Raw genomic sequence first — 22,153 nt, 5'->3', positions numbered from 1 at the left:
ACGAACCAAGCTGGGGAGAGGGGAACCCCCGGACTCGGAACGGCGATTCCACCCTGGGCGCCGCCCCGCGGCCGGAAACGACTCCAAATGGGAAAAATAATCGCGAAATCGAGTTTAGAGTGACGAAACACAGTGGTCATGGTCGGAAGTGCCGCTACGATGGCCTGTGGTGTGCTCTGACCCCCCCGCGCAGATGGGATGATCCACTTCCCTCCGTGCCGTCAGATGGTCGGGCCCGGGCGGTGAGTGGGGACCGGGGCTGGGGCCGGGACAGGGACCGGGACCGGGGGTGAGGGGCGCAGGGACCGAGGGGCATCTGGGGCCTCGAGCCTGGAGGGGACCTCAGGCGCTCCGCGGGAGACTGAGGTGGGCTCGGGCCGGGACGTCTGGGCCTGTGTGGGGTATTGGGGGGCCCAACCGGGACCCCCCGGGCCCCTGTGAGGTGGAGATGGGCCCGTACCGAGACCCCCGGGTCCCTCGGGGGTATTTGATCCCTGAGGGGACCTGACCAGGACACCCGGACCCCCTGGGGTATTGCAGAGTCCAGCCAGGACTCCTGGCGTCCCTGTGTGCTGGCGGGGGAGCCAGGCTGGGACACTGCCCTGGGGTGTGAGGGGACCAGGCCAGGACATTTGGGCTCCTCTGGGTTGTTAGAGGCTCAAGCCAGGATATCTGCGCTCCTCTGGGCTGTTAGAGGCTCAGGCTGGGATATCTGTGCTCCTCTGGGCTGTTAGAGGCTCAGGCTGGGATATCTGTGCTCCTCTGGGCTGTTAGAGGCTCAGGCTGGGATATCTGCTCTCCTCTGGGTTGTTAGAGGCTCAGGCTGGGACATTTGCGCTCCTCTGGGTTGTTAGAGGCTCAAGCCAGGATATCTGCACTCCTCTGGGTTGTTAGAGGCTCAGGCTGGGACATTTGCGCTCCTCTGGGCTGTTAGAGGCTCAGGCCAGGATATCTGTGCTCCTCTGGGTTGTTAGAGGCTCAGGCCAGGACTTCTGTGTCCCTATGGGATATTGAGGGGCCTGTACTGGCACCACAGGGCCCTTGTGAGGTGGGCAGCACTGGGGGCACCGCCCTGGGGTGTGAGGAGACCTGACCGGGATTTTTGGCACCTTCCGCACATCCTGGCACACCCGGATCCCTGTGGGGCATCCAGACCTGGACCCGTCTGAGCCTGAGATGTGCGGGAGGCTCCACATCAGTGGGATGTGAGGGACTTAAACCGAGACATCTGTGTCTCTGTGGGGATATGGGGGGGCTATACCTAGAGTGCCTGGATCCTTGTGGCGTGTGGGAGACTCAAATCAGGACAGCTGGGTCCTGTGGATTACCAGGAGTGCAGGGGGTTGGCAGAGGGGCTGCCACCCAAGCCGGGCTGCAGCCAACGCCCCGTGCCCACCCTCCTGTGCCCTCAGCAGCCGCTGCTGTGCCCCCTCCGGCGCCGCCCCTGCCATGAACTGCCGCGCCGAGGTGCTGGAGGTGTCGGTGGAGGGGCGGCAGGTGGAGGAGGCCATGCTGGCCGTGCTCCACACCGTCCTGCTGCACCGCAGCACCGGCAAGTTCCACTACAAGAAGGAGGGCACCTACTCCATCGGCACCGTGGGCACCCAGGACGTGGACTGCGACTTCATCGACTTCGCCTACGTCCGCGTCTCCTCCGAGGAGCTCGACAGGGCCCTGCGCAAGGCTGTGGGGGAGTTCAAGGTAACGGGGTGGAAATGGGGGCGTAAAGGTGTTGAGGGGGAGCCACATAGGGAGCAGAGTTAGATCTGTTCAGCTGGAGGAGACTGGGAGGAGACTCATCAGCTTCATCCCTAGAGCAGCTCTGATCTCTGGTCCCAAGTAGAGGGACAGGACCTGAGGGAACTGGGTCAGGCTGGGTATTGGGGAAAGGTTCTTCCCCAGAGGGTGGCTGGGCACTGGAACAGCTCCCCAGGTCACGGCCCCAACACTGCCAGGGCTCAAGGAGTGTTTGGACAACACCCTCAGGCACAGGGTGGGATTGTTGGGGTGCCCTGTGCGGGGCCAGGAGTTTGACTGGGTGATCCTCGGGCATCTCTTCCAACCGAGGATGTCCTGTGGTTCTGTAAAACCCCTCGGGTGTGCCCGAGGAGGGGTCAGGCAGTGCCTGTCCCCCCACGAGCCACGTGCCGTCCACGCAGGACGCGCTGCGCGGCTCCGGCTCCGACGGGATGGGGCAGATCTCCCTGGAGTTCTACCAGAAGAAGAAATCCCGGTGGCCCTTCTCGGACGAGTGCATCCCCTGGGAGCTCTGGACCATCAAGGTGAACGTGGTGAACCTGGCCAACGAGCAGGAGCGGCAGATCTGCCGCGAGAAGGTGGGCGAGAAGCTCTGTGAGAAGATCATCAACATCGTGGAGGTGATGAACCGCCACGAGTACCTGCCCAAGATGCCCACCCAGTCCGAGGTGGACAACGTCTTCGACACCAGCCTCAAGGACGTGCAGCCCTACCTGTACAAGATCTCCTACCAGATCACAGACTCCCTGGGCACCTCTGTCACCACCACCATGCGCCGGCTCATCAAAGACACGCTGGCGCTGTAGGGCTGGTGTCACCCAGGCAGGGTCACCGTGGGCTGTGGCACTTCTGGGACTGTGACTCTGCTTGGATCTCCCCTCCTTCACCTCCAGAAAGCTTCTGGGAGGAGGTTGGCTTGGCCTAGCCGGTAATTTGAGGGTTGGTGCTCCTTGGTTTATGCCACGGGGTTTTGTCCATCCTGGAGAACCGGCTCAGCGGCTCCGGCCTGGCTGATGGCCGGGGTGAGTCCTCAGGGCACGTGTGGCACCAGCTCTGAGTGGTGCTGGGGCCTGGCAGGGGGTGCTGGGGGTCAGGGTGACACCTGAACCCCACCCCTCTGCAGCAAACTTGGTGCCACACAGCCAGTGCTGGCCGTGTCCCTTATCACCACCTGTCCCCCAGTGTCACCCTTGTCCCTGGGGGGCCAGAGCTGCCCCAAAAATAAAATGTTTCTGCTTTCACATGGAGCCTGCTCACATCCTGGCTTGTGGGGGCTGTGGGAGGGGGGAAGTGGATGCTGAGGCTGAGCTGGTGGTCCCCATGACATCCAAAATCAAGGGGCTGAGCTGGGGGTCCCCACTGCACCCCGTGCTGAGGAGCTGAGCTGGGGGTCCCCATGGCACACTCATACCATGGGGCTGAGCTGGGGGTCCCCTGAGCCATGGGGCTGAGCTGGGGGTCCCCACTGCACCCCGTGCTGAGGAGCTGAGCTGGGGGACCCCAGTGTAATGGAGCTGAGCTAGGGGTCCCCATGGCACACTCGTACCATGGGGCTGAGCTGGGGGTCCCCTGAGCCATGGGGCTGAGCTGGGGGTCCCCATTGCACCCCTGTGCAGTGGAGCTGAGCTGGGGGTCCCCATGGCACACTCGTACCATGGGGCTGAGCTGGGGGACTGCAGTTCTGTGGGGCTGAGTTGGGGGTCCCCTGAGCCATGGGGCTGAGCTGGGGGTCCCCATTGCACCCCCGTGCTGAGGAGCTGAGCTGGGGGACCCCAGTGTAATGGAGCTGAGCTGGGAGTCCCCATGGCACACTCGTACCATGGGGCTGAGCTGGGGGGTCCCCATTGCACCCCACTGCAGTGGGGAGGGGCAGAATGGGCAGTTGGGCAGCCCCAGCTGCCCCCCAAGGCACCTAGGGAGGAGCTGGGGTGACTCCCCCCTCCTCACACGACTCTGCAGCCCTCCAGGGGGGCTCCAGGCCAGAGCAAAGCTGTGCCCCTTGCCCGGGGGGGCACCCAGTGCCAGCCAGCGTGAGGGGGGCACGGGAGGGAGGGATAAGACAGTCCCTGACATCACTTAAACCCTCCCCGTCTGTCGCCGCCACACTCAGCTCCCGGGAGGAGGAAGAGGAGGAGGAGGAGGAGGAGGAGGAGGGGGACATGAACACTACCCGCGAGGACACGGGGGTGAGCGAGGCCGCCCAGATCGCCGTGGTCCTGGTGCTCTGCCTCGCCGTCACCTTGGCCATCCTCTTCCTCGGCTGCAACCTCCTGCTGCAGGCCGAGAGCCTGGCAGCGCCCGCGGCCCAGGGCGAGCGGCGCCCGTCCGAGCCCGACGGGGGCACCGAGGGCACGTAGGGAGCGGCCGGAGCCTCGCCCATGGACAGACGGACAGGGGGACGGCCGGACACAGCAGTGCCCTTGGCCTGTAGCGTCTCTGAGGGAGTGGGACAGCACTGGGGGCTTGTGTGGGCAGATGTCACCGAGCGCATGCAGGGACTGGGCAGGCACAGCCCAACGGATGGACAGACGGACGGACGTGGATGGACACGGCCGAGCAGCAGCGTCCCTGCCTGCAGCATCCCCAGTGAGCCTCGGGAAGGGAGCGGGATGGGCACTGGGATCCTGCCCTGAGCACTGGGGACTCGTGGCTGGACGTCACTGAGGGCAGGAGGGACCTGCCTAAACCCAGCAGACAGACAGACAGACGGATGGACGGACGTGGCTGGATATGGATGGACACAGCTGGACTGCAGCATCTTTGCTCACAGCATCTCCAAGTGTCCCCCTGGACGGAGTAGGGGCCGGTGTGGGTGGATTAAAAGGTCCCAGGTCAGCGGCGGCGCTGGGGGAGCTGGGGCCGGGCCGGATCCCACCCTGGGCGCGGCAGGGCTGGTAATCCCCCCAAGAGGATTAGGGGAAACTTTTATTCCCTGTTTCAGGACTAATCCCTGGGCTGGTGGGGCTCAGTGAGGGAGGCCAGGCCCTTGTGCTGCTGCTGCTGGGGGTCTGGGCTCGCATCCTGCCCCTCCCAGCCCCTCACGCCACATTCCACCCCTCAAGTCCTTTCTGCCCTCCTGGCCCCATCCTGCTCCTTTGGGACCTCATCCTGCTCCCCCTGCAGCCCCTCTCAGCCTTGAATCTGTTCCCAGTCCCTCATAGCCACCAAAAGTGGGGTGAGCTGGGACCACCCCACACTGGAGTGGGGCTGGGGATGTAAGGGGGGCTCCCAATTCCTCCCCAAATGGGGTCCTCCCTCTCCTTAATCCCACAGCTTTAATAACAGCACTGCAAAGCTCTGCCAAATGTCTGCTCCCTGCACATCTCTGTGCCCCCTCCCTGCCCCCCCAGACTCCTGGGCTGCCCCTGTGCCCCCACCACGTTCCCCAAATCAGGCACTGGCCGTGTAAAAGACTCCATATATTTCACATGTACAAAAAGTCACTACGGGGGGGTGGGCAGGGGGGTCCTGGGGTGGGGGGCACCATCCTGCCCCTCTCCCAGTGCCCCCCCCCAGCCTGGCTTTGGTCCCTTTGTTTTGGCACTTAGTGTTCACATCAGTGGTCAAAGTGTCGAGCGCGGGGTGTGGGGGTCCCTCTGGTCCCTGGAGTGGGGGTGGGGGCTCTGAGGCAGCGAGCCCCCCCAGGACAGAGCTGGGACACCCCACGGGTCAGCTCCTGGTGCTGGGGCCCCACCACAGATGGATTTGGCCTCTGCTTGGGTGGGCAGGGGGTGGTCTGGGTGCAGGGTCTCCCTGGGCACAGGGATGTCACCCGTGAGGATGGTGGCACAAGGACATTTTGGCCCTGTTCCCACATGGTGTCAGGGCAGGACGGAGCCTCTCTGGGGGCAGAGGGGGGTGAGGAGAGGAAACTGAGGCAGCCCCAGTCCTCTCCTGCCCCCCCGTCGGGCTCCTCCTTGCTTGGCTACAGGCGGATCCACCTTCGGGCTGTGGGGTGGAAGGGACAGTCAGGGACAGAGCCAGGGACACCTGGCCTGGCCCGAGGGGGTGCCCAGGTGACTCCCCCAGAGCACAGGCAGCACAGGGGGAGTCCTCCAGGCGCTGGGCTGGGACCCAGTAATGCACTGGGATTCGCACTCTGGGCCCCAGTAAGGCACTGGGACCATACCCTGGCATCCAGTTTTGCACTGGGACCCCACACTGGGATCCAGTTGTGCCCTGGGATCCTGCACAGAACCCAGTAATGTACTGGGACCTTGTACTGGGACCCAGTAGTGCACTGGGATACCAGCCTGGGATCCAGTATTGTGCTGGGATCCCCTCTTGAGACCCAGTAGTGCACTGGCATCCTGCCCTGGGATCCAGTGATGCACTAAGGCCCCATTCTGGGATCCAGCCTTGCAGCAGGACCCTGTGCTGGGATCCTGTGCCGGGATCCTGTGCTGGAATCCAGCCTTGCTCCAGGATCCAGTGCTGGGATCTTGTGCCGGGACCCAGCCTTGCACCATCCTGGACTGGAATCCAGTGCCAGAACCTGGTCTTGCACCTGGATCCAGCCTTGTGCTGGGATCCTGTGCTGGGATCCAGGCTTGCACCAGGATCCTGTGCTGGGATCCAGCCTTGAACTAGGATCCAGTGCTGAGACTCAGCCTTGCAGTAGGATCCTGTGCCAGGATCCAGCTCTGTGTTGAGATCCTGTGCTGGGATCCAGCCTTGCACTGGGATCCTGTGCTGGGATCCTGTGCTGGGATCCTGTGTTGGGATCCTGTGCTGGAATCCAGCCTTGCACTGGGATCCTGTGCTGGGATCCTGTGCTGGGATCCAGCCTTGCAGCAGGACCCTGTGCTGGGATTCTGTGCTGGGATCCAGCCTTGCACCAGGACCCTGTGCTGGGATCCTGTGCTGGGATCCTGTGTTGGGATCCTGTGCTGGAATCCAGCCTTGCACTGGGATCCTGTGCTGGGATCCTGTGCTGGAATCCAGCCTTGCACTGGGATCCTGTACTGGGATCCTGTGCTGGGATCCAGCCTTGCACCAGGACCCTGTGCTGGGATCCTGTGCTGGAATCCAGCCTTGCACTGGGATCCTTTGCCGGGATCCTGTGCCGGGATCCTGTGCTGGGATCCAGCCTTGCCTGCCCCAATCCAAAGGACCGGGCCACACCAGACACCCTGGGGTGACAACATGCAGGGAGGGAGCGTGCAGAGGGGGGCATGCGGGGCCAGGGGGATCCAGGGGGATCCAGGTGGGATCCGAGGGGGTCCAGGCATGCAGGTGTACCTGGGTCCTAACAGCTGGACTCGTCGTGGTGGGACGGGTCGCAGAAGAAGCGGGAGCCCCGCTTGGCCGTGCGGGCAGTGAAGGGGACGCTCTTCAGCGCTGCGGGGGGACGGGCAGGGGACGGGGGCGACAGGGACACGTCAGCCCCCGCGGCCGGCGGGGCCGGGGCAGGGGCCGGGGGCCGGGGGGGCCGTACCGGTGATGATGTCCTCGATGGTGCCGTCCTTGCCCTCGTACATGGGCCGGTGGTCCTTGGCCTGGCGCCGCCGCAGCTCCGCGATCAGCTCCTGCTGCTGCCACTTGTTCCGCTGCGAGGGAGGCACGGGGGGGTCCAGGTTAGGGACACGGAGACCCCTCGGTGCCCCCTGCTCCCCAGCCTGCCTCCTCTAACCTTCTCCTGCTTTTTAGCCTCCTGTGCCAGCAGCTTCTCCCGCATCACCTCCTCCTGCTTCTTGCGTGTCTCGTTTTCCTGCTCCGCGTCCTGCCGGGCCGCACAGGTGGGAGGTGTCACCCGTGTCACCTGTCCCCCACCACGGTGTGACTCACCTGCAGCGTGTCCCGGCCCCACCTCACCTTGTAGGAGTGGATGAACCGGACAAAGACCGGGAAGAAGACGGACGGGGGGGTGGTCTTGGGGCTCTCGCCGAAATACCGCACCACGGTGTTGTAGGCGTCCTGGCACGGGAGCGGCGGTCAGGGACGGGCAGTGCCCGGCACGGGGGAGTGCAGGGCACGGCGGGCACCGCGTGTGGGCAGAGCAGGGCAGGGGGGCACAAGGAGCGTGCACAGCCAGGTGTTGGTGGCCAGGTGTGCACAAGGAGTGTGCAGAGCAAAGTGTGGATGATCAGGTGTGCACAAGGAGCGTGCAGAGCAAGGTGTGGATGAGCAGATGTGCACAAAAAGTGTGCAGAGCAAGGTATGGATGACAAGAGATTCAAAAGGAACATGCAAAGGAAAGCACAACTGCTTTCCTTTGGGAAAGGAAAGGGAAAGGGAGCATGCAGAGCCAGGAGTGGAACCAGATGTGCACAAGGAGCATGCAAGGCAGGGTGTGGATGAGCAGATGTGCACAAAAAGTGTGCAGAGCAAGGTATGGATGACAAGATATTCCAAAAGAACATGCAAAGGAAAGCAGTAGTGCATGGCAGCATGCAGAGCCAGGAGTGGAACCAGATGTGCACAAGGAGCATGCAAGGCAGGGTGTGGATGAGCAGATGTGCACAAAAAGTGTGCAGAGCAAGGTATGGATGACAAGATATTCCAAAAGAACATGCAAAGGAAAGCAGTAGTGCATGGCAGCATGCAGAGCCAGGAGTGGAACCAGATGTGCACAAGGAGCATGCAAGGCAAGGTGTGCACAAAAAGTGTGCAGAGCAAGGTGTGGATGATGTGTGCACAAGGAGCGTGCAGAGTGAGGTGTGGATGGCCAGATGTGCACCAGGAGTGTGCAGAGCAGTGTGGATGGCCAGGTGTGCATGAGGACCATGCAAGACAAGGTGTGGATGACCAGGTGTGCACGAGGAGTGTGCACAGCCAGGTGTGGATGACCAGGTGTGCACGAGGACAATGCAGGACAAGGTGTAGATGATCAGGTGTGCATAAGGAGTGTGCAGAGCAAGGTGTGGATGACCAGGTGTGCCCCAGGACTATGCACAGACAGGTGTGGATGAGCAGGTGTGCACCAGGAGCATGCAGAGCAAAATGTGGATGAGCAATTGTGCACGAGAAATGTGCACAGCCAGGTGTGGATGATGAGGTGTGCATGAGGAGCGTGCAGAGCCAAGTGTGGATGACGAGGAATGAGCACACAAAGGAAAGCAGGAGTGCAAGAGGAGCTTGCAGAGTGAGGTGTGGATGGCCAGGTGTGCACCAGAAGTGTGCAGAGCACTGTGGATGGCCAGGTGTGCATGAGGAGCATGCAGAGCAGTGTGGATGATCAGGTGTGCACAAGGAGCGTGCAGAGCAAGGTGTGGATGAGCAGATGTGCACAAAAAGTGTGCAGAGCAAGGTATGGATGACAAGAGATTCAAAAGGAACATGCAAAGGAAAGCACAACTGCTTTCCTTTGGGAAAGGAAAGGGAAAGGGAGCATGCAGAGCCAGGAGTGGAACCAGATGTGCACGAGGAGCATGCAAGGAAAGGTGTGGATGAGCAGATGTGCACAAAAATTGTGCAGAGCAAGGTGTGGATGATGAGGAATGACAAAAGAGCACGCAAAGGAAAGCAGGAGTGCAAGAGGAGCATGCAGAGTGAGGTGTGGATGGCCAGGTGTGCACAAGGAGCATGCAGAGCAGTGTGAATGACGAAGAATGAAAAAAGAGCATGCAAAGGAAAGCAGGAGTGCAAGAGGAGCATGCAGAGTGAGGTGTGGATGGCCAGGTGTGCACAAGGAGCATGCAGAGCAGTGTGAATGACCAGGTGTGCACCAGGAGTGTGCACAGCCAGGTGTGGATGACCAGGTGTGCACAAGGAGTGTGCAGAGCAGTGTGAATGACGAAGAATGAAAAAAGAGCATGCAAAGGAAAGCAGGAGTACAAGAGGAGCACGCAGAGTGAGGTATAGATGACCAGGTGTGCACCAGGAGTGTGCACAGCCAGGTGTGGATGGCCAGGTGTGCACAAGGAGTGTGCAGAGCAGTGTGGATGGCCAGGTGTGCACCAGCAGTGTGCAAAGCAAGGTGTGGATGGCCAGGTGTGCACGAGGAGCATGCAGAGTGAGGTGTGGATGGCCAAGTGTGCCCGCGCTGGGCGCCAGGCCGGGTGCGAGCCGCCCTCACCTCGGCCGTGCGCGCGTCGCGCTGCAGCCGCTCCAGCTGCCCCTCGCTGGCGCCCAGGAAGCTGCGCAGCACCGCGCTCTCGTGCTGCCCGCACTCCCGCCGCAGCAGCTCCATGCCCCGGCCCAGCTCCTTCACATCCAGCAGCACGTTCTCCAGGGACACTGCGGGGACACGGGACGGGTCAGTGGCTGCGTGGGGCCGGCACAGCGTGGCAGGGCCGTGGGCACAGGTTGAGGGGCACCTGCCGCGGCCTTCTCCACAAAGTGCAGCTCCTGCCAGAAGGTCGCCAGCTCTGGGTACTTCTCCCGCACCGTCAGCGCGATGAAGTGCAGCAGCGTCATCTTCCTGTCGGTTGATTTGGTGTCCAGGAGCTGCGGGAGGATTTGGGGAGGGGGTCAGGGCTGTGGGGTGAGAACCCCGGGGTCCCAGGGAGCTGGGGAGGGGCTGCCCACCAGGTCCAGGCTCTGCAGTTTGAAGCCGTAGACTGCTCCGCGTTTGCTGCTGTTCATGTAGTTGCCCAACGCCAAGATGATCTGCAGGGGCGAAGCAGCGGGATTGGAGGGTCAGGAGGGATTGAGACCCCCACAAGACCCCCCTCACCCAGCCCATCCTCACATCCCCACCTCCAACATGTGCTTCAGCTTCTGGGACGACTTGACAGAGGCCGAGGCTGCAATGATGGCATTGAGCTGCTGCAGGGGGACAGAACAGGGGGGGCTCAGCCGGGTTTTTGTAGAGACCACCACGGTGGGCCTGGCATCCCCTCCCCAGCTCCGTACCGGTGTCAGCATCTGCACGTTCTCGGCGAAGTTGCCGAGGAAGGCCATGATGGCCATGCGCTGCGGCAGCCGCTCCACCTTGCTGAACTGCAGCATGAACCTGTCCTCGTCCGCCAGCTCCTCCAGCGGCTTCCGCTCGCGCTCGTACTGGCGCAGCGCCTTCGCCTCCGCCTCCGTGGGCAGGAACCGCATCAGGCACTCCACGAAATCCACCGGCAGCGTCGCCAGGTCGAACCTGCCCCGTGTCGTGGTGTCAGGGAGAGGGTCCCAGCTGGATCCTGCCCTGGCGCTCTGCTCGGCCACCCTGAACCACTGCCAGAGCCCCTGCGCCCTGCCAGGACCTCTGAACCCTGCCTGGACCTCTGAACCCTGCCAGGACCTCTGAACCCTGTCTGGACCTCCTGAACCCTGCCTGGACCTCTGAACCCTGCCTGGACCTCCTGAACCCTGCCTGGACCTCTGAACCCTGCCTGGACCTCCTGAACCCTGCCTCGACCTCTGAACCCTGCCAGGACCTCTGAACCCTGCCAGGACCTCCTGAACCCTGCCTCGACCTCTGAACCCTGCCTGCACCTCTGAACCCTGCCTGGACCTCCTAAACCCTGCCTGGACCTCCTGAACCCTGCCTGGACCTCTGAACCCTGCCTGGACCTCTGAACCCTGTCTGGACCTCCTGAACCCTGCCTGGACCTCCTGAACCCTGCCTGGACCTCCTGAACCCTGCCTGGACCTCTGAACCCTGTCTGGACCTCCTGAACCCTGCCTGGACCTCTGAACCCTGCCTGGACCTCCTGAACCCTGCCTGGACCTCCTGAACCCTGCCTGGACCTCTGAACCCTGCCTGGACCTCTGAACCCTGCCAGGACCTCCTGAACCCTGCCTGGACCTCTGAACCCTGCCTGGACCTCCTGAACCCTGCCTGCACCTCCTGAACCCTGCCAGGACCTCTGAACCCTGCCTGGACCTCCTGAACCCTGCCTGGACCTCCTGAACCCTGCCAGGACCTCTGAACCCTGCCTGGACCTCCTGAACCCTGCCAGGACCTCTGAACCCTGCCTGGACCTCCTGAACCCTGCCTGGACCTCTGAACCCTGCCTGAACCTCTGAACCCTGCTTGGACCTCTGAACCCTGCCTGGACCTCCTGAACCCTGCCAGGACCTCTGAACCCTGCCTGGACCTCTGAGCCCTGCCTGTCCCTCCTGCATCCCAGCCAGGCCTGCTGCACCCTGCCTGCACCCTCTGGACCCAAACAAGCCCCCCTGCACCCCAACCAGTGCCCCTGTACCATGCCTGGCCCCCCTGAACCCCAACCAGACCATTCATCCCTCAGCCAAACCCTCTGCGACCCAGCCAGTCCCCTGGAACCCTGCCTGGTCCCCCTGCACCCCATCCAGACCCCCCCCTGCACTCTGAGTCACTTGAACCTCAGCCAGACCACCCTGCCCAAGCCCTCTGCACCCCAAATAGCCCCTCTACACCTTGCCTGGCCCCCCTGCACCCCAACCAACCCTCCTGCACCCCAACCAGCCCCCTTGAACCCTGCCCACCCCATGCACCCCATTCCTGACCCTCCCTGTACCCCAACCAACCCTCCTGCAGCCCAACCAGCCCCCTTGAACCCTGCCCACCCCATACATCCCATTCCTGACCCTCCCTGCCCCATTCCTGGCCCCCCTCCAGCCCTGTCCCCCGTCTCCCCCAGCGCGGGGCCGTACGTGTGGATGGCCCGGCAGATCTCGTCGGCGCTGCGCCCGGCCTTGCGCAGGGTGATGGCCAAGTTCTTGGCACGGTTGGCCTCTAGCAGTGTCACCTTGGTGGCCACTTTCTGCGCCGCCTTGCTCTTGGCACACACCAGGTCCAGCGCCGGGCCCTGCGCCTTGGTCTTGAACAGCTCCTCGAAGCGCTCCAGGTCCAGGTCCTGGCAGGACGAGGGGGGTCAGGAGTGGGGATGGGGGTGCCCAAAGTGGGGAGGGGTCCCGGGCTCACCTCCAGCACGCGCTCGTCGTCCAGCTCGCTGAACACCGTCCCGCTGATCTGGCTGGGCTTCAGCGCTGTCCAGTTGAACACGGGCAGCCGGAATTTGGTCTTGATGGGCTTCTTGATCCGGATGGCTGCCGGCAGGGTGGGGGCCAGCTCAGCGCCCTCGGGGCACGGGGACATGTCCTGTGCCCACCCTGAGCCACCTGAGCCTGGTGTCACCAAGCCCTGAGCCACCCCTCCCCTTGCTGGGGTCCCTGAGTGGGTGTTCCTTGAGGATTGCAACCACAACTCCCTGTCCCCACAGTTCCTGTGTCCTCCCTGTCCCCATGGTGCCCACATCCTTCTGTCCCCTGTCCCTGTCCCCATTGTCCCTGCACTGTCCCAGTCCCCATGTCCTCCCTGTTCCCTGTCCTTAAAGTGCACAACTCCCTGTCCCCACAGTTTCTGTGTCCTCCCTGTCCCCATGGTGCCCACACCCTCCCTGTCCCCTGTCCCCTGTCCCCTGTCCCCACAGTTCTGTGTCCTCCCTGTCTGCACAGTCCCTGCATCATCCCTGTCCCCATGGTCCCCACTTCCTCCTGTCCCCTGTCCCCATTGTCCCTGCACCGTCCCAGTCCCCACTTCCTCGTGTCCCCTGTCCCTGTCCCCATTGTCCCTGCACTGCCCCAGTCCCCACATCCTCCCTGTTCCCTGTCCTTACAGTGCCCACACCTCCCTGTCCCATGTCCCCTGTCCCCTGTCCCTGTCCCCATTGTCCCTGCACTGTCCCAGTCCCCACTTCCTCCTGTCCCCTGTCCCCTGTCCCCTGTCCCCTGTCCCCGTCCCGTGGTCCCCCCTCATCCCCACGTACCTGAGAGCCCCACGGTGAGGGCGATGGAGGGCGAAGCCCCGGGCAGCGGCGGGGCCGGGGGACACTTCCCTGCGAAGCCATCAGAGGGTGACACCCCAGTTCTGGGCACTGCCCAGCCTCGGGAGTGGCCCAGGAACCCCCAGTCTGGGAGCCCCCCACCCCTGGGGACACCCAGCTCTGAGGGTCCCCACCTTTGGGTGCCCCTCCTCACCTGGGAGCGGGGGCGCGGGGGGCGGCAGAGGGGGAGGCGGGGGCGGCGGGGGGGGCGCAGCCTCCACGGGGGGCGGCACCGGGGGTCGCAGGGTCTCCTCCGAGGGCTCCGGCGGGGGAGGCGGGGGCTCGGCGCTGGGTGGGAGCGGCGGCGGCTCGGAGCCGTAGTGCCGCCGGAAAGCCTCGTCCTTCTCCTTGATCATCCTGCGCAGCGTGTGCACCTGGTGGCTCGTGTGCTCGTAGGTCTCCTGGGGACAGCCAGCGTCAGCCCGGGGGTCTCGGGGACCCTTCCCCGCTCCCTACAGCCCCCCCAGCACACCTTGACCACCTCCAGCTCCTTCTCTCGCTGCAGCAGCTGCTTCTCCAGCTCTGCCACCCGCATCATGTTCTCGTTCTCCAGGTCCAGCAGCTTCTCTGTTAGCTGGGGAGGGGGACACAGCTGTGACAGCGGCTCAGGGAACCCCCTGGTGTCACCGCTGATCTCCCTGGGACCCAGCAAGGAACGTCCCTGCATCCCCTCGTGCTCACATACGTGGGACAGGTGCTCCTCCAGCTCCTCCACCTTCTCCAGGGCCACGTTCTTGGTCTCGGCATCCTCCAGCAGCCCCCCCACGTCGAAGACGTTGTCCAGGTAGGCCTGGATCTGCACCTGCAGCTTCTCACTCTCCGTGTGCCTCGACTTCTGTGGGCACCAAGGCAGCGTCAAGGATGGGGGGCCCCCGGCACAGCTCCCCTGACCCTCGAGCCCCCCGTACCTGCAGGAACTCCTCCAGCCCCAGTTTGGTGAACTCATACTGGAGATGGACGCGGAAGTTCATGTCCTCCACCGAGTGCACCACGATGTTGATGAACTGCATGCAGGCCACCTGCAGGCAGGGCTGGCGTCACCAGGAGTTCTCCTGCCCCCCAAAAGAGCCTCCCCCTCGCCCGGGACGGGGTGTCCCACCATGAAGTCGATGCTGCTGTCCTCGTTGCGGAAATATTCCATCAGCCGCTCGAAGCGGTGCTTCTCCTTGCACACCTGAGCAGGCAGGAACAGGGTTAACCTGGCGTGGGCCCTCCAGCCACTGATCCCCCTCCTCATCTCCTGGATTTCCATTTCCCTAATCCCAGTCTGGTGCTCCCAGACCCCACATTCCTCATCTTCCCTGATCCCTCCATCCCCTGCACTCCAGACTCCTCATCCCAGCCTGGTCCTGGGAATCGTGGTGCCCCCATCGAGCCTTCTCTTGGGGTTTCCCTTATCCCAGCCTGGTCCTGGGGTCCTCAGTTCCTCCATTCCCAGGGTCCTGTTCCCCAGTCCCAGCCCGATTCTGGTGCCCCACTCCCCTCATCTGAGGCTGTTCCTGTCCCCCCCATGTCCATCCCCCATCCCAGCCTGGCCCTGTCTCCCCCCATTCCCCCCGTGCCAGCCCAGACCTGCTGTTCCCACTCCCCTCGTACCTCCTTGAAGTTGTCGAAGGCGGCGAGGATGATCTCATGGCCGCCCCTCACCAGGCAGACAGCCGCCAGCAGCTCCAGCACCAGCGCCTTCATCCTGGGCACAGCATCACCATCACCATCACCATCAGCAGCAGCAGCACCAGCAGCAGCAGCACCAGCACCACCCCCCGGCAGCCCCAGGACCCCTGTCCCACCCTGCCAGAGCCTCCCTCACCTCGGGTTCTTGTTATTGAGGCTCAGGGCGATCTCATTGACAGCGTGTGGGTGAGACATGACCAGGTTGAAGCCGTACTGTGAGGGACAAAAAAAAGTGTCAGCTGTGGTGGCAGTGGTGACAGCGGTGTCCCCACTGCGGGGTGACAGTACCTGGTAGTTCATGATGGCCCGAAGACACATGATACAGAGGTGGACGTCATCCTTCTGGCTCACCAGGCGCGAGTTCTTCAGTGCCCTGCGGCTGGGCAGTGTCCCATAGCTGCAGGGCAGGGCACGCAGTGAGCGGGGCCATCGCCCACCAGCGCTGCACCGATGGGTGGGGAACCGAGGGACAGCGTGGGGACAGCGTGGGGACAGCGTGGGGACAGCCAGGAGGGGCAAAGGCAGAGAGAAGGGCGACAGGGACAGAGTCTGCAGACACGGAGCGAAGCCATGGCGAGCACTGGGCTGGCCCCGGTACTTACCCGGCGGGCGGCGAGGTGGGCACGGAGGGGAGAGAGAGAGAGCACAGCCAGAGAGGGGCACCCCGGGCCTGGAAGCAGAGAGGGGGTGCATTACCCCGGGGCGCGGGGACAGAGCCAGAGCAGGGTGAGCGGAGGACAGGCAGGACACGGCAGCACCGGCAGCGCCAGGGCCGGCAGGGCGGGCACGGCACGCGAGGCACAACGGGGCACGGCACACGTGGCACGCGCCACGGCACAGCCACGCCGAGGGCGAGGCACAGCCCGAGCTCCAGGCACCGCGTCTGTGCCGTGCGGGTGATGTGCGTGGCACAGGACAGGGCGGTGAGTGGCACCGGGCATGACGGCACAAGCCACGGCAGGACAGGGTTTGGCTCGGCACACAGCATGGCACACCGGCACACACCGCGGCACACAGCATGGCACATAGCACGGCACACAGCATGGCACACTGCATGGCACACAGCACGGCACACAGCACGGCACACAGCACGGCACACCGGCACACACCGCAGCACACAGCATGGCACACAGCATGGCACACAGCATGGCACACTGGCACACACCACGGCACAGAACATGGCACACACCGGGGCACACAGCATGGCACACCAGCACACACCATGGCACCCAGCACGGCACACAGCATGGCACACTGCATGGCACACACCGCGGCACACAGCATGGCACACCGGCACACACCGCAGCACACAGCACGGCACACAGCATGGCACACTGCATGGCACACTGCATGGCACACACCGCGGCACACAGCATGGCACACCGGCACACACCGCAGCACACAGCACGGCACACAGCATGGCACACACCGCGGCACACAGCATGGCACAGAGCATGGCACACCAGCACACACCGTGGTACCCAGCATGGCACACAGCATGGCACACAGCATGGCACACAGCATGGCACACAGCACAGCACACACCGCGGCACACAGCACGGCACACAGCATGGCACACTGCATGGCACACAGCACGGCACACACCGTGGCACACACCGCGGCACACACCGCGGCACACACCGTGGCACACACCGTGGCACACACCGCGGCACACACCACGGCACACAGCACGGCACACACCGTGGCACACACCGCGGCACACACCGCGGCACACAGCACGGCACACACCGTGGCACACACCGTGGCACACAGCATGGCACACAGCACGGCACACAGCGCAGCGGGCAGCAAGCGGCAGCGCCGTGGGCAGCCAGAGCCCTGAAGCAGGACGTACCCCCATGGCAGGACATCCCCCCACGGTGGGACATCCCCCCGGGCACGTACCGTAGGGCGGTCTGGCGGGCAGAGCGGGCCAGGCTGCTGGTGAAGGGGGCGGGCAGGGCGCTGGGGTGCTGCAGATCCTCGATGGACCTGCTCCAGGCACGCAGCTTCTCCAGGGCGCTGTCCTCGCCGCCTTCCAGGCCCTCAAAATCCAACCTGACGGGGGGACACGCGTGGGGCGGGGGGCACGCTGCTTTGGCAGGGGCACGCTGCTTTGGCGAGGGGCACACTGCTTTGGCAGGGGCACGCTGCTGCTTTGGCAGGGGCACACGGCTGCTTTGGCAGGGGGCACACGGCTGCTTTGGCAGGGGCACGCTGCTTTGGCAGGGGCACACTGCTGCTTTGGCAAGGGGCACATGGCTCTGGCAGGGGCACACAGCTGCTTTGGCAAGGGGCACATGGCTCTGGCAGGGGCACACGGTTCCAGCACAGATGCAAGCACTGAGGCAGGTTGGCTGCAGGGTGGGAAGAGGCAGGAGGGCAGCTCTGGAATGCCCAGAGCAGGCAGGGAGGGTCGGAAAATCCCGCGTCCCTCAGAACCCCGGTGCAGACAGGTCCCCGCCTTAGGGGTGATAAGGGACCGAGCAGTATCAGGCGTTGGCAGCAGGGAGCTGCCACAGCCACCAGGGACCTCCACACTCCCCGAGGACCCCCCCGAGTTCCCCCTCACCCCAGGGACCCCCCGAGCCCACTCACATGACGGCCCACTGGGCGAAGGACAGGTAGTTCACCAGCACGTCCAGCCCCTTGTTCTCATCGTTGAGGAACTCCCGCACCCACCTGCGGCACCAGGTACCCATCAGAGCCTGCAGGACTCGGGGATCCCCCCGGCACAACCCCCTCCACCCCGGAGACCCCAGCACAGGGACGGGGAGGGGACAGAGGGGACAACCCCAGGCTGCAGTGGTGGTTGCAGCCCCTCCACTATCACTGGTGCCAGCGCCAGCGCGGGGTTATCTGAGGAGTGCAGGGCAGGGAGGGCTTGGTGCAGGCGGGAAACGGAGGTGGGTGCTGCATCTCCACCCATGGAACCACGCAGGGAAAGGAGAGGATTCACGATGCCCCGACCCTTGGGAGGGTTTTGGGGTGCACTTTTGAGGTGCTGCGCCCAAGGGCAAGGAGGGGGACAAGTGGGGTGTGGGTGCACTGAGTGGGGGATTCCCCCAGGAGCACTGGGGGTCCCCAGACCAGCCCACAGCCCTTGCGTCAGGGAGCCACGGGGGCCGCGGCCGCCCCTTTCCTGCCGCCGCCAGCCCCTCGCCTCAGCCCGTTTCCTGTCTCCGGCTGCTGCTATTTTGAGTCCGTGGGCAGGGACGAGCGGGGCCGGCGGCGGGGAACAGCCGGCACGTGCACGAGCCGCACCGGGTACAACCGAGCCGGCCCGGGCACAGCCGTGCCATCCCGGGCACAGCCGTGCCACCGGGGACCCGCCGCTGATGTCCCCAACAGCCCCGGGCCGGCCCCGTCCCGCCCGACCCCCGCGCAGCTCCGGGGCATCCCGGGGTGTCACCGGCTCGGGGATGGTGCCGACAGAGCCCTCCGGTCGGTCGGGAGGAGCCGGCCAGGATCTGGCCGCGCTGCCTCGTTCAGGGCGTCATCGCCGGCCCATCCGCCCCGGCATCCGCCCCCGGGAGCTGCCCGCGGGCCGGGGCAGGAACCGGCCCAGTTCCTGCAGCGCCTCCGGCTTCCCCTGCAGCTGTGCGGGGCTGGTGACAGGAGCCCGAGGTCTCCCTGGGATCCCACACCCCATCCGGAACCCCGCAGCCCCAGCCTGGGCTCCACAACCCCTCCCCGAGAGCCCAGGACCCCTCCCCAGGACCCCAGACTCACCCGATGTGGTTCGTCCTCAGGCTGATCTCCAGCTCACGCAGCACCTTGGTCGACTCCTGCACTCTCCTCCTGAACTTCTGGGAGCAGAGCAAGGCTGAGCCGAGCTCCCCCAGACTCCCCAAACCCCCTAAGGCTCTCCCAAACCCCCCAAGGCTCCCCCAAACCCCCCCAAGGCTCCCCCAAACCCCCCAGCCCCTCACCTTCCGTGTGACACCCGGCTCCAGGAAGCTGCGCAGCTTCTGGATGTAGGCGTGGGGTGGGCTCTTCACCTGGAACCGCTCCTGGCGGGGACAGGAGGGTGTTGGTGACACCGAGACAGCAGCACTGTCCCCTCCCCAGAGCCCCCATGGGCCACGCAGCCCCCACCTGGTCACAGATGAGGTCCCACTTCTTCTCGTTGTCGTACTGGCGCAGGAGCCGGGCTTTGTCTGGGGGCAGGTTCATGGAGCTCTAGGGACAGAGTGCGGGGTGTCACCCTGTGGGACGTGGGGACAGTGCCCCCCCAAGGGGCACCCAGACCCATGGCACAGCCTGGGTCCCCCCAAAAAGCACCCACAGCACAGCCAGGGTCCCTTCTAAGGGCACCCTGCCCCCTGACATAGCCAGAGTCCTGGCATGAGGATGCACCAGCAGGCACAGATGTGGCACGGGGATGGCAGTGCCACTGCAGCCACAACGCCAGCCACAAGCAGCACCAAATCTCGCCATCCCTGACGCATCCTTCCTGTCTGCACCCGCTTCCGAGTGACAAACCGCAGCCTCCGCTCCCGGCCATGGCACAAGGCCAGGCACCGGTGCCAGCTCCCCAGGACACTGGACATGAGGCCTGGCACCGGTGCCAGCTCCCCAGGACACCCGACATGAGGCCTGGCATCGGTGCCAGCTCCCCAGGACACTGGACATGAGGCCTGGCACTGGTGGCTCCTCACTGGGACACTGGGCACAGGTGCCAGCACAGGTGTTGGCTCACTTGGACACCAGGGACAAGGCCAGGCTCTGGTGCTGGCCCATGGGGGGACCCCAGGATCCTCAGTGCGGGATGTGGCACAGGACAAATGGGGTGCCACTGTGGGCACCAGGGATGCCAGAGGGCCGTGGGGACTGCCCTGGTGGGCAATGCCACCCCCAGGGACAGATGCCAACCCAGGTGGGTGACGTCACCCTGGTGGGAGATGCCATTGCTCTGGGTGATGCCACCCTGGTGGGAGATGCCACCCTGGTGGGAGATGCCACCACAGTGACGCAGCTCCGGGCAGCTCCATTATCAGGAGCCATCCCCACGGCTGCTCCACCCACCCCATGCCAGCTAAACTCAGCCCTCCCCTGCTCATCCCGATCCCACAGAGCCGCAGGAAACCGGGACAGAGCCTGGCCCAGGCCAAGCACCCCTGGGCACCCGAGGGCCACTCAGACTCCCACGAGACTGACACCAGCACGGAGCAGCCAAAACTGCCCCCAAAGGGGCACCCAGAGGGCTGCGGTGGTTCCCCCGTGGCCACCGGGAACATCCCGGGCCTCCCTGGGAACAGAGGCGGAAAGGACGCGCAGAGACCCCGGGTGGGGCCGAGGGGCACTCGCGGGGGGCTTTGAAGCGCAGCCGCCCGTCCCCGTTCCCGCCGCTTCGTTTCCTGCCTTTGTGGTGGGAGCGCGGCCGCTCCCGGCCGGGCACTTCCTCCGCCGTCCGCCCCACCGGGAGCCCCCACGGCTATCCCGGGGCTGAATCCCACCGGGAAACCGCGGTACCGGGGCTGGAGGCCGCCCCGGGGCTGGGGGGCTCCGGGGCGGATCCTCGCCCCCGGGGCCGCCGGAGCTTTATCACATGATGGAATATTTTCCACCCCCGGCAGCAGCCGGGACGGCACCGGGCGCTGCCGACGGCCCCGGGGACATTTCGGGGGGAGGCTGCTGCCACCACCCGGCAAACTGAGCCCCCCCCGGCACCGGTGTCGCCCGACAAGTCGTGTCCCCCCCGCCAGAGGCCCCGCGGGGACCGGCGGCCGCATCCGCCCCGCGTGGGATGCGGGACGGGCAGCGCCGCCGCGGGCGGGAGCCGCTCGTCACCGGCGGGACGCGCCCCCGCCGGGGGTGCCGCTGCCCCGCGTTGCCCCCGATTTCGTCTCTCAGAGCCCCGTGGGACCACACTCGGCATTTCCTGCCCGGCTGCGGCTTCCGCTGGCGGTGGCTCCCACCGGGATGGCGGGGCCGGTTGCCGGGGGGCACCGGTGTCACCCAGCCGTGCTGTCCCCGCCGTGTTCCCCCTCAAAACAAAGCCGGCGCCGAGGGGGGAACGGCTCGTGGGCGACCCAAGCGCCGGTGGGACGGCCGCGGTGTTGGTGGTCCCGGTGGCACCGGGGGCACTGCCGAGCCACGTCCCGGGGCCGCGGTGGCACCGCCGTGGCCACCGCCCCGGCTGTGACAGCGGACCGGAGATCGCGCAGGGCACCCGCGCCCACCGGGGACCACTGCATCCACCGGGAAACCGGGAACCCTCCCAGGCAGCGGGGAATCCCAGCCCGGCGGTCCCGCGCACCCACGGAGAAACCCAATTCCAGTCCCCGCCGCCCCGACGGGACTTTCCCGGTTTACAAAGTCCCCGGGCCTCAGGGGCCCCCGCGGTGGCACCGGGAGCGGCGTCACCCCCGGGGCTGTCCCGGGTGGGGTGCGCCCCGCGGCCCCGCGGCCACTGCCCATCCCCGCGGGCACCGGCGCTCCCCGCCCGCCCATGGTGGCTCCGGGCGGCGGTGCCGTCCCGGTGGTGCCCGATGCCCGCCAACTGGTCCGGGAGAGCGCATCGGGAGGAGTCCCGGGAAGGGATGAACCGGGGCGCGCGCGGCGGGAGCACCGGCGTAGCGAACCGGCGAAGCCCACCGAGGGGGCACACCGGGAACGGAGGGTGAGCCCCGGGAACTGGGGAGCGCGGCCTCTCACCAGCACCAGGGCGAAACGCTCCTCCAGCTCGCAGGGCTCCGGCATCGGCATCTTGCCCGGGGCGAACAGCCCGGCTCCCCCCGGGACCGACGGCGTTCCCGGGCCCCGGGGCAGCGCCTCCCCGTCCGCGCTCTCCACGTTCCCCATCCCCGGCCCAGGCACCGGGGGGCGGTGGGGGAGGTTCAGCCCGTCGTGTCCGGCGCTGCCGCCGCCTCCCGGTCCCGCCCCGCCCGCCCCGCCCGGTCCCGCCCCGGCGCTGCACGGCGGCGGCGGCGCCGCCAGGGGGCGCCCTTCAGGGCAGCGGCGCCACCGGAGGGCGCCCTAAGGCCGGAGGCCAGCGAGGCGCTCTGATTGGCCGGGCCGCGCCCACGCTGACT

The 22,153-nt window shown here is 65.5% G+C and overlaps 2 protein-coding genes across 6 annotated transcripts; one reads left to right on the top strand and one right to left on the bottom strand.

Annotated features, from left to right (window-relative positions):
* The first annotated feature begins 83 nt into the window (after positions 1 to 83).
* ATG101 (autophagy related 101) lies at positions 84 to 2,999 on the top strand. 2 transcript variants are annotated; one of them, XM_063425169.1, is made up of 3 exons: positions 84 to 242; positions 1,413 to 1,701; positions 2,160 to 2,999. In XM_063425169.1, the coding sequence occupies exons 1-3, from the start codon at positions 199 to 201 to the stop codon at positions 2,562 to 2,564; spliced, it is 738 nt and encodes a 245-aa protein (XP_063281239.1). In that variant the 5' UTR covers positions 84 to 198; the 3' UTR covers positions 2,565 to 2,999. The 2 variants fall into 2 exon arrangements, with proteins under 2 accessions (XP_063281239.1, XP_063281240.1); XM_063425170.1 differs by having other exon boundaries at positions 89 to 242; positions 1,416 to 1,701.
* Positions 3,000 to 5,214: 2,215 nt separating this feature from the next.
* FMNL3 (formin like 3) lies at positions 5,215 to 22,018 on the bottom strand. Of its 4 annotated transcripts, none has more exons than XM_063425099.1 (27): positions 21,777 to 22,018; positions 19,215 to 19,298; positions 19,049 to 19,129; positions 18,849 to 18,925; positions 17,715 to 17,798; positions 17,022 to 17,174; positions 15,405 to 15,513; positions 15,253 to 15,329; positions 15,039 to 15,132; positions 14,542 to 14,616; positions 14,351 to 14,461; positions 14,128 to 14,274; positions 13,915 to 14,016; positions 13,597 to 13,843; positions 13,386 to 13,454; positions 12,542 to 12,666; positions 12,271 to 12,473; positions 10,555 to 10,789; positions 10,399 to 10,467; positions 10,228 to 10,308; positions 10,017 to 10,146; positions 9,776 to 9,936; positions 7,573 to 7,674; positions 7,391 to 7,480; positions 7,196 to 7,307; positions 7,000 to 7,098; positions 5,215 to 5,706 (listed from the first exon to the last, which is right to left on the bottom strand). In XM_063425099.1, the coding sequence occupies exons 1-26, from the start codon at positions 21,921 to 21,923 to the stop codon at positions 7,007 to 7,009; spliced, it is 3,057 nt and encodes a 1,018-aa protein (XP_063281169.1). In that variant the 5' UTR covers positions 21,924 to 22,018; the 3' UTR covers positions 5,215 to 5,706; positions 7,000 to 7,006. The 4 variants fall into 4 exon arrangements, with proteins under 4 accessions (XP_063281169.1, XP_063281170.1, XP_063281168.1 ...); XM_063425100.1 differs by having other exon boundaries at positions 14,128 to 14,277; positions 18,849 to 18,922; XM_063425098.1 differs by having other exon boundaries at positions 14,128 to 14,277; positions 21,777 to 22,017.
* Positions 22,019 to 22,153: the final 135 nt, after the last annotated feature.

The sequence above is a fragment of the Prinia subflava genome, unplaced genomic scaffold (assembly GCF_021018805.1).
Source record: "Prinia subflava isolate CZ2003 ecotype Zambia unplaced genomic scaffold, Cam_Psub_1.2 scaffold_53_NEW, whole genome shotgun sequence".
In the NCBI taxonomy this organism is placed as follows: Eukaryota; Metazoa; Chordata; class Aves; order Passeriformes; family Cisticolidae; genus Prinia; species Prinia subflava.
This window is presented reverse-complemented; position numbering and strand designations above follow the sequence as displayed.

What these genes read in the sequence shown, in the direction of transcription:
- ATG101 (XM_063425169.1), top strand. Translation starts at nt 199, where the DNA reads ATGATCCACTTCCCTCCGTGCCGTCAGATGGTCGGGCCCGGGCG. An exon ending in CAGATGGTCGGGCCCGGGCG is followed by an intron (nt 243 to 1,412) that starts GTGAGTGGGGAC and finishes CTGTGCCCTCAG; the next exon opens with CAGCCGCTGCTGTGCCCCCT. An exon ending in AGGCTGTGGGGGAGTTCAAG is followed by an intron (nt 1,702 to 2,159) that starts GTAACGGGGTGG and finishes CCGTCCACGCAG; the next exon opens with GACGCGCTGCGCGGCTCCGG.
- FMNL3 (XM_063425098.1), bottom strand. Translation starts at nt 21,923, where the DNA reads ATGGGGAACGTGGAGAGCGCGGACGGGGAGGCGCTGCCCCGGGGCCCG. An exon ending in AGCGTTTCGCCCTGGTGCTG is followed by an intron (nt 19,299 to 21,776) that starts GTGAGAGGCCGC and finishes CTCTGTCCCTAG; the next exon opens with AGCTCCATGAACCTGCCCCC. An exon ending in AGGCTAAAAAGCAGGAGAAG is followed by an intron (nt 7,308 to 7,390) that starts GTTAGAGGAGGC and finishes CCTCCCTCGCAG; the next exon opens with CGGAACAAGTGGCAGCAGCA.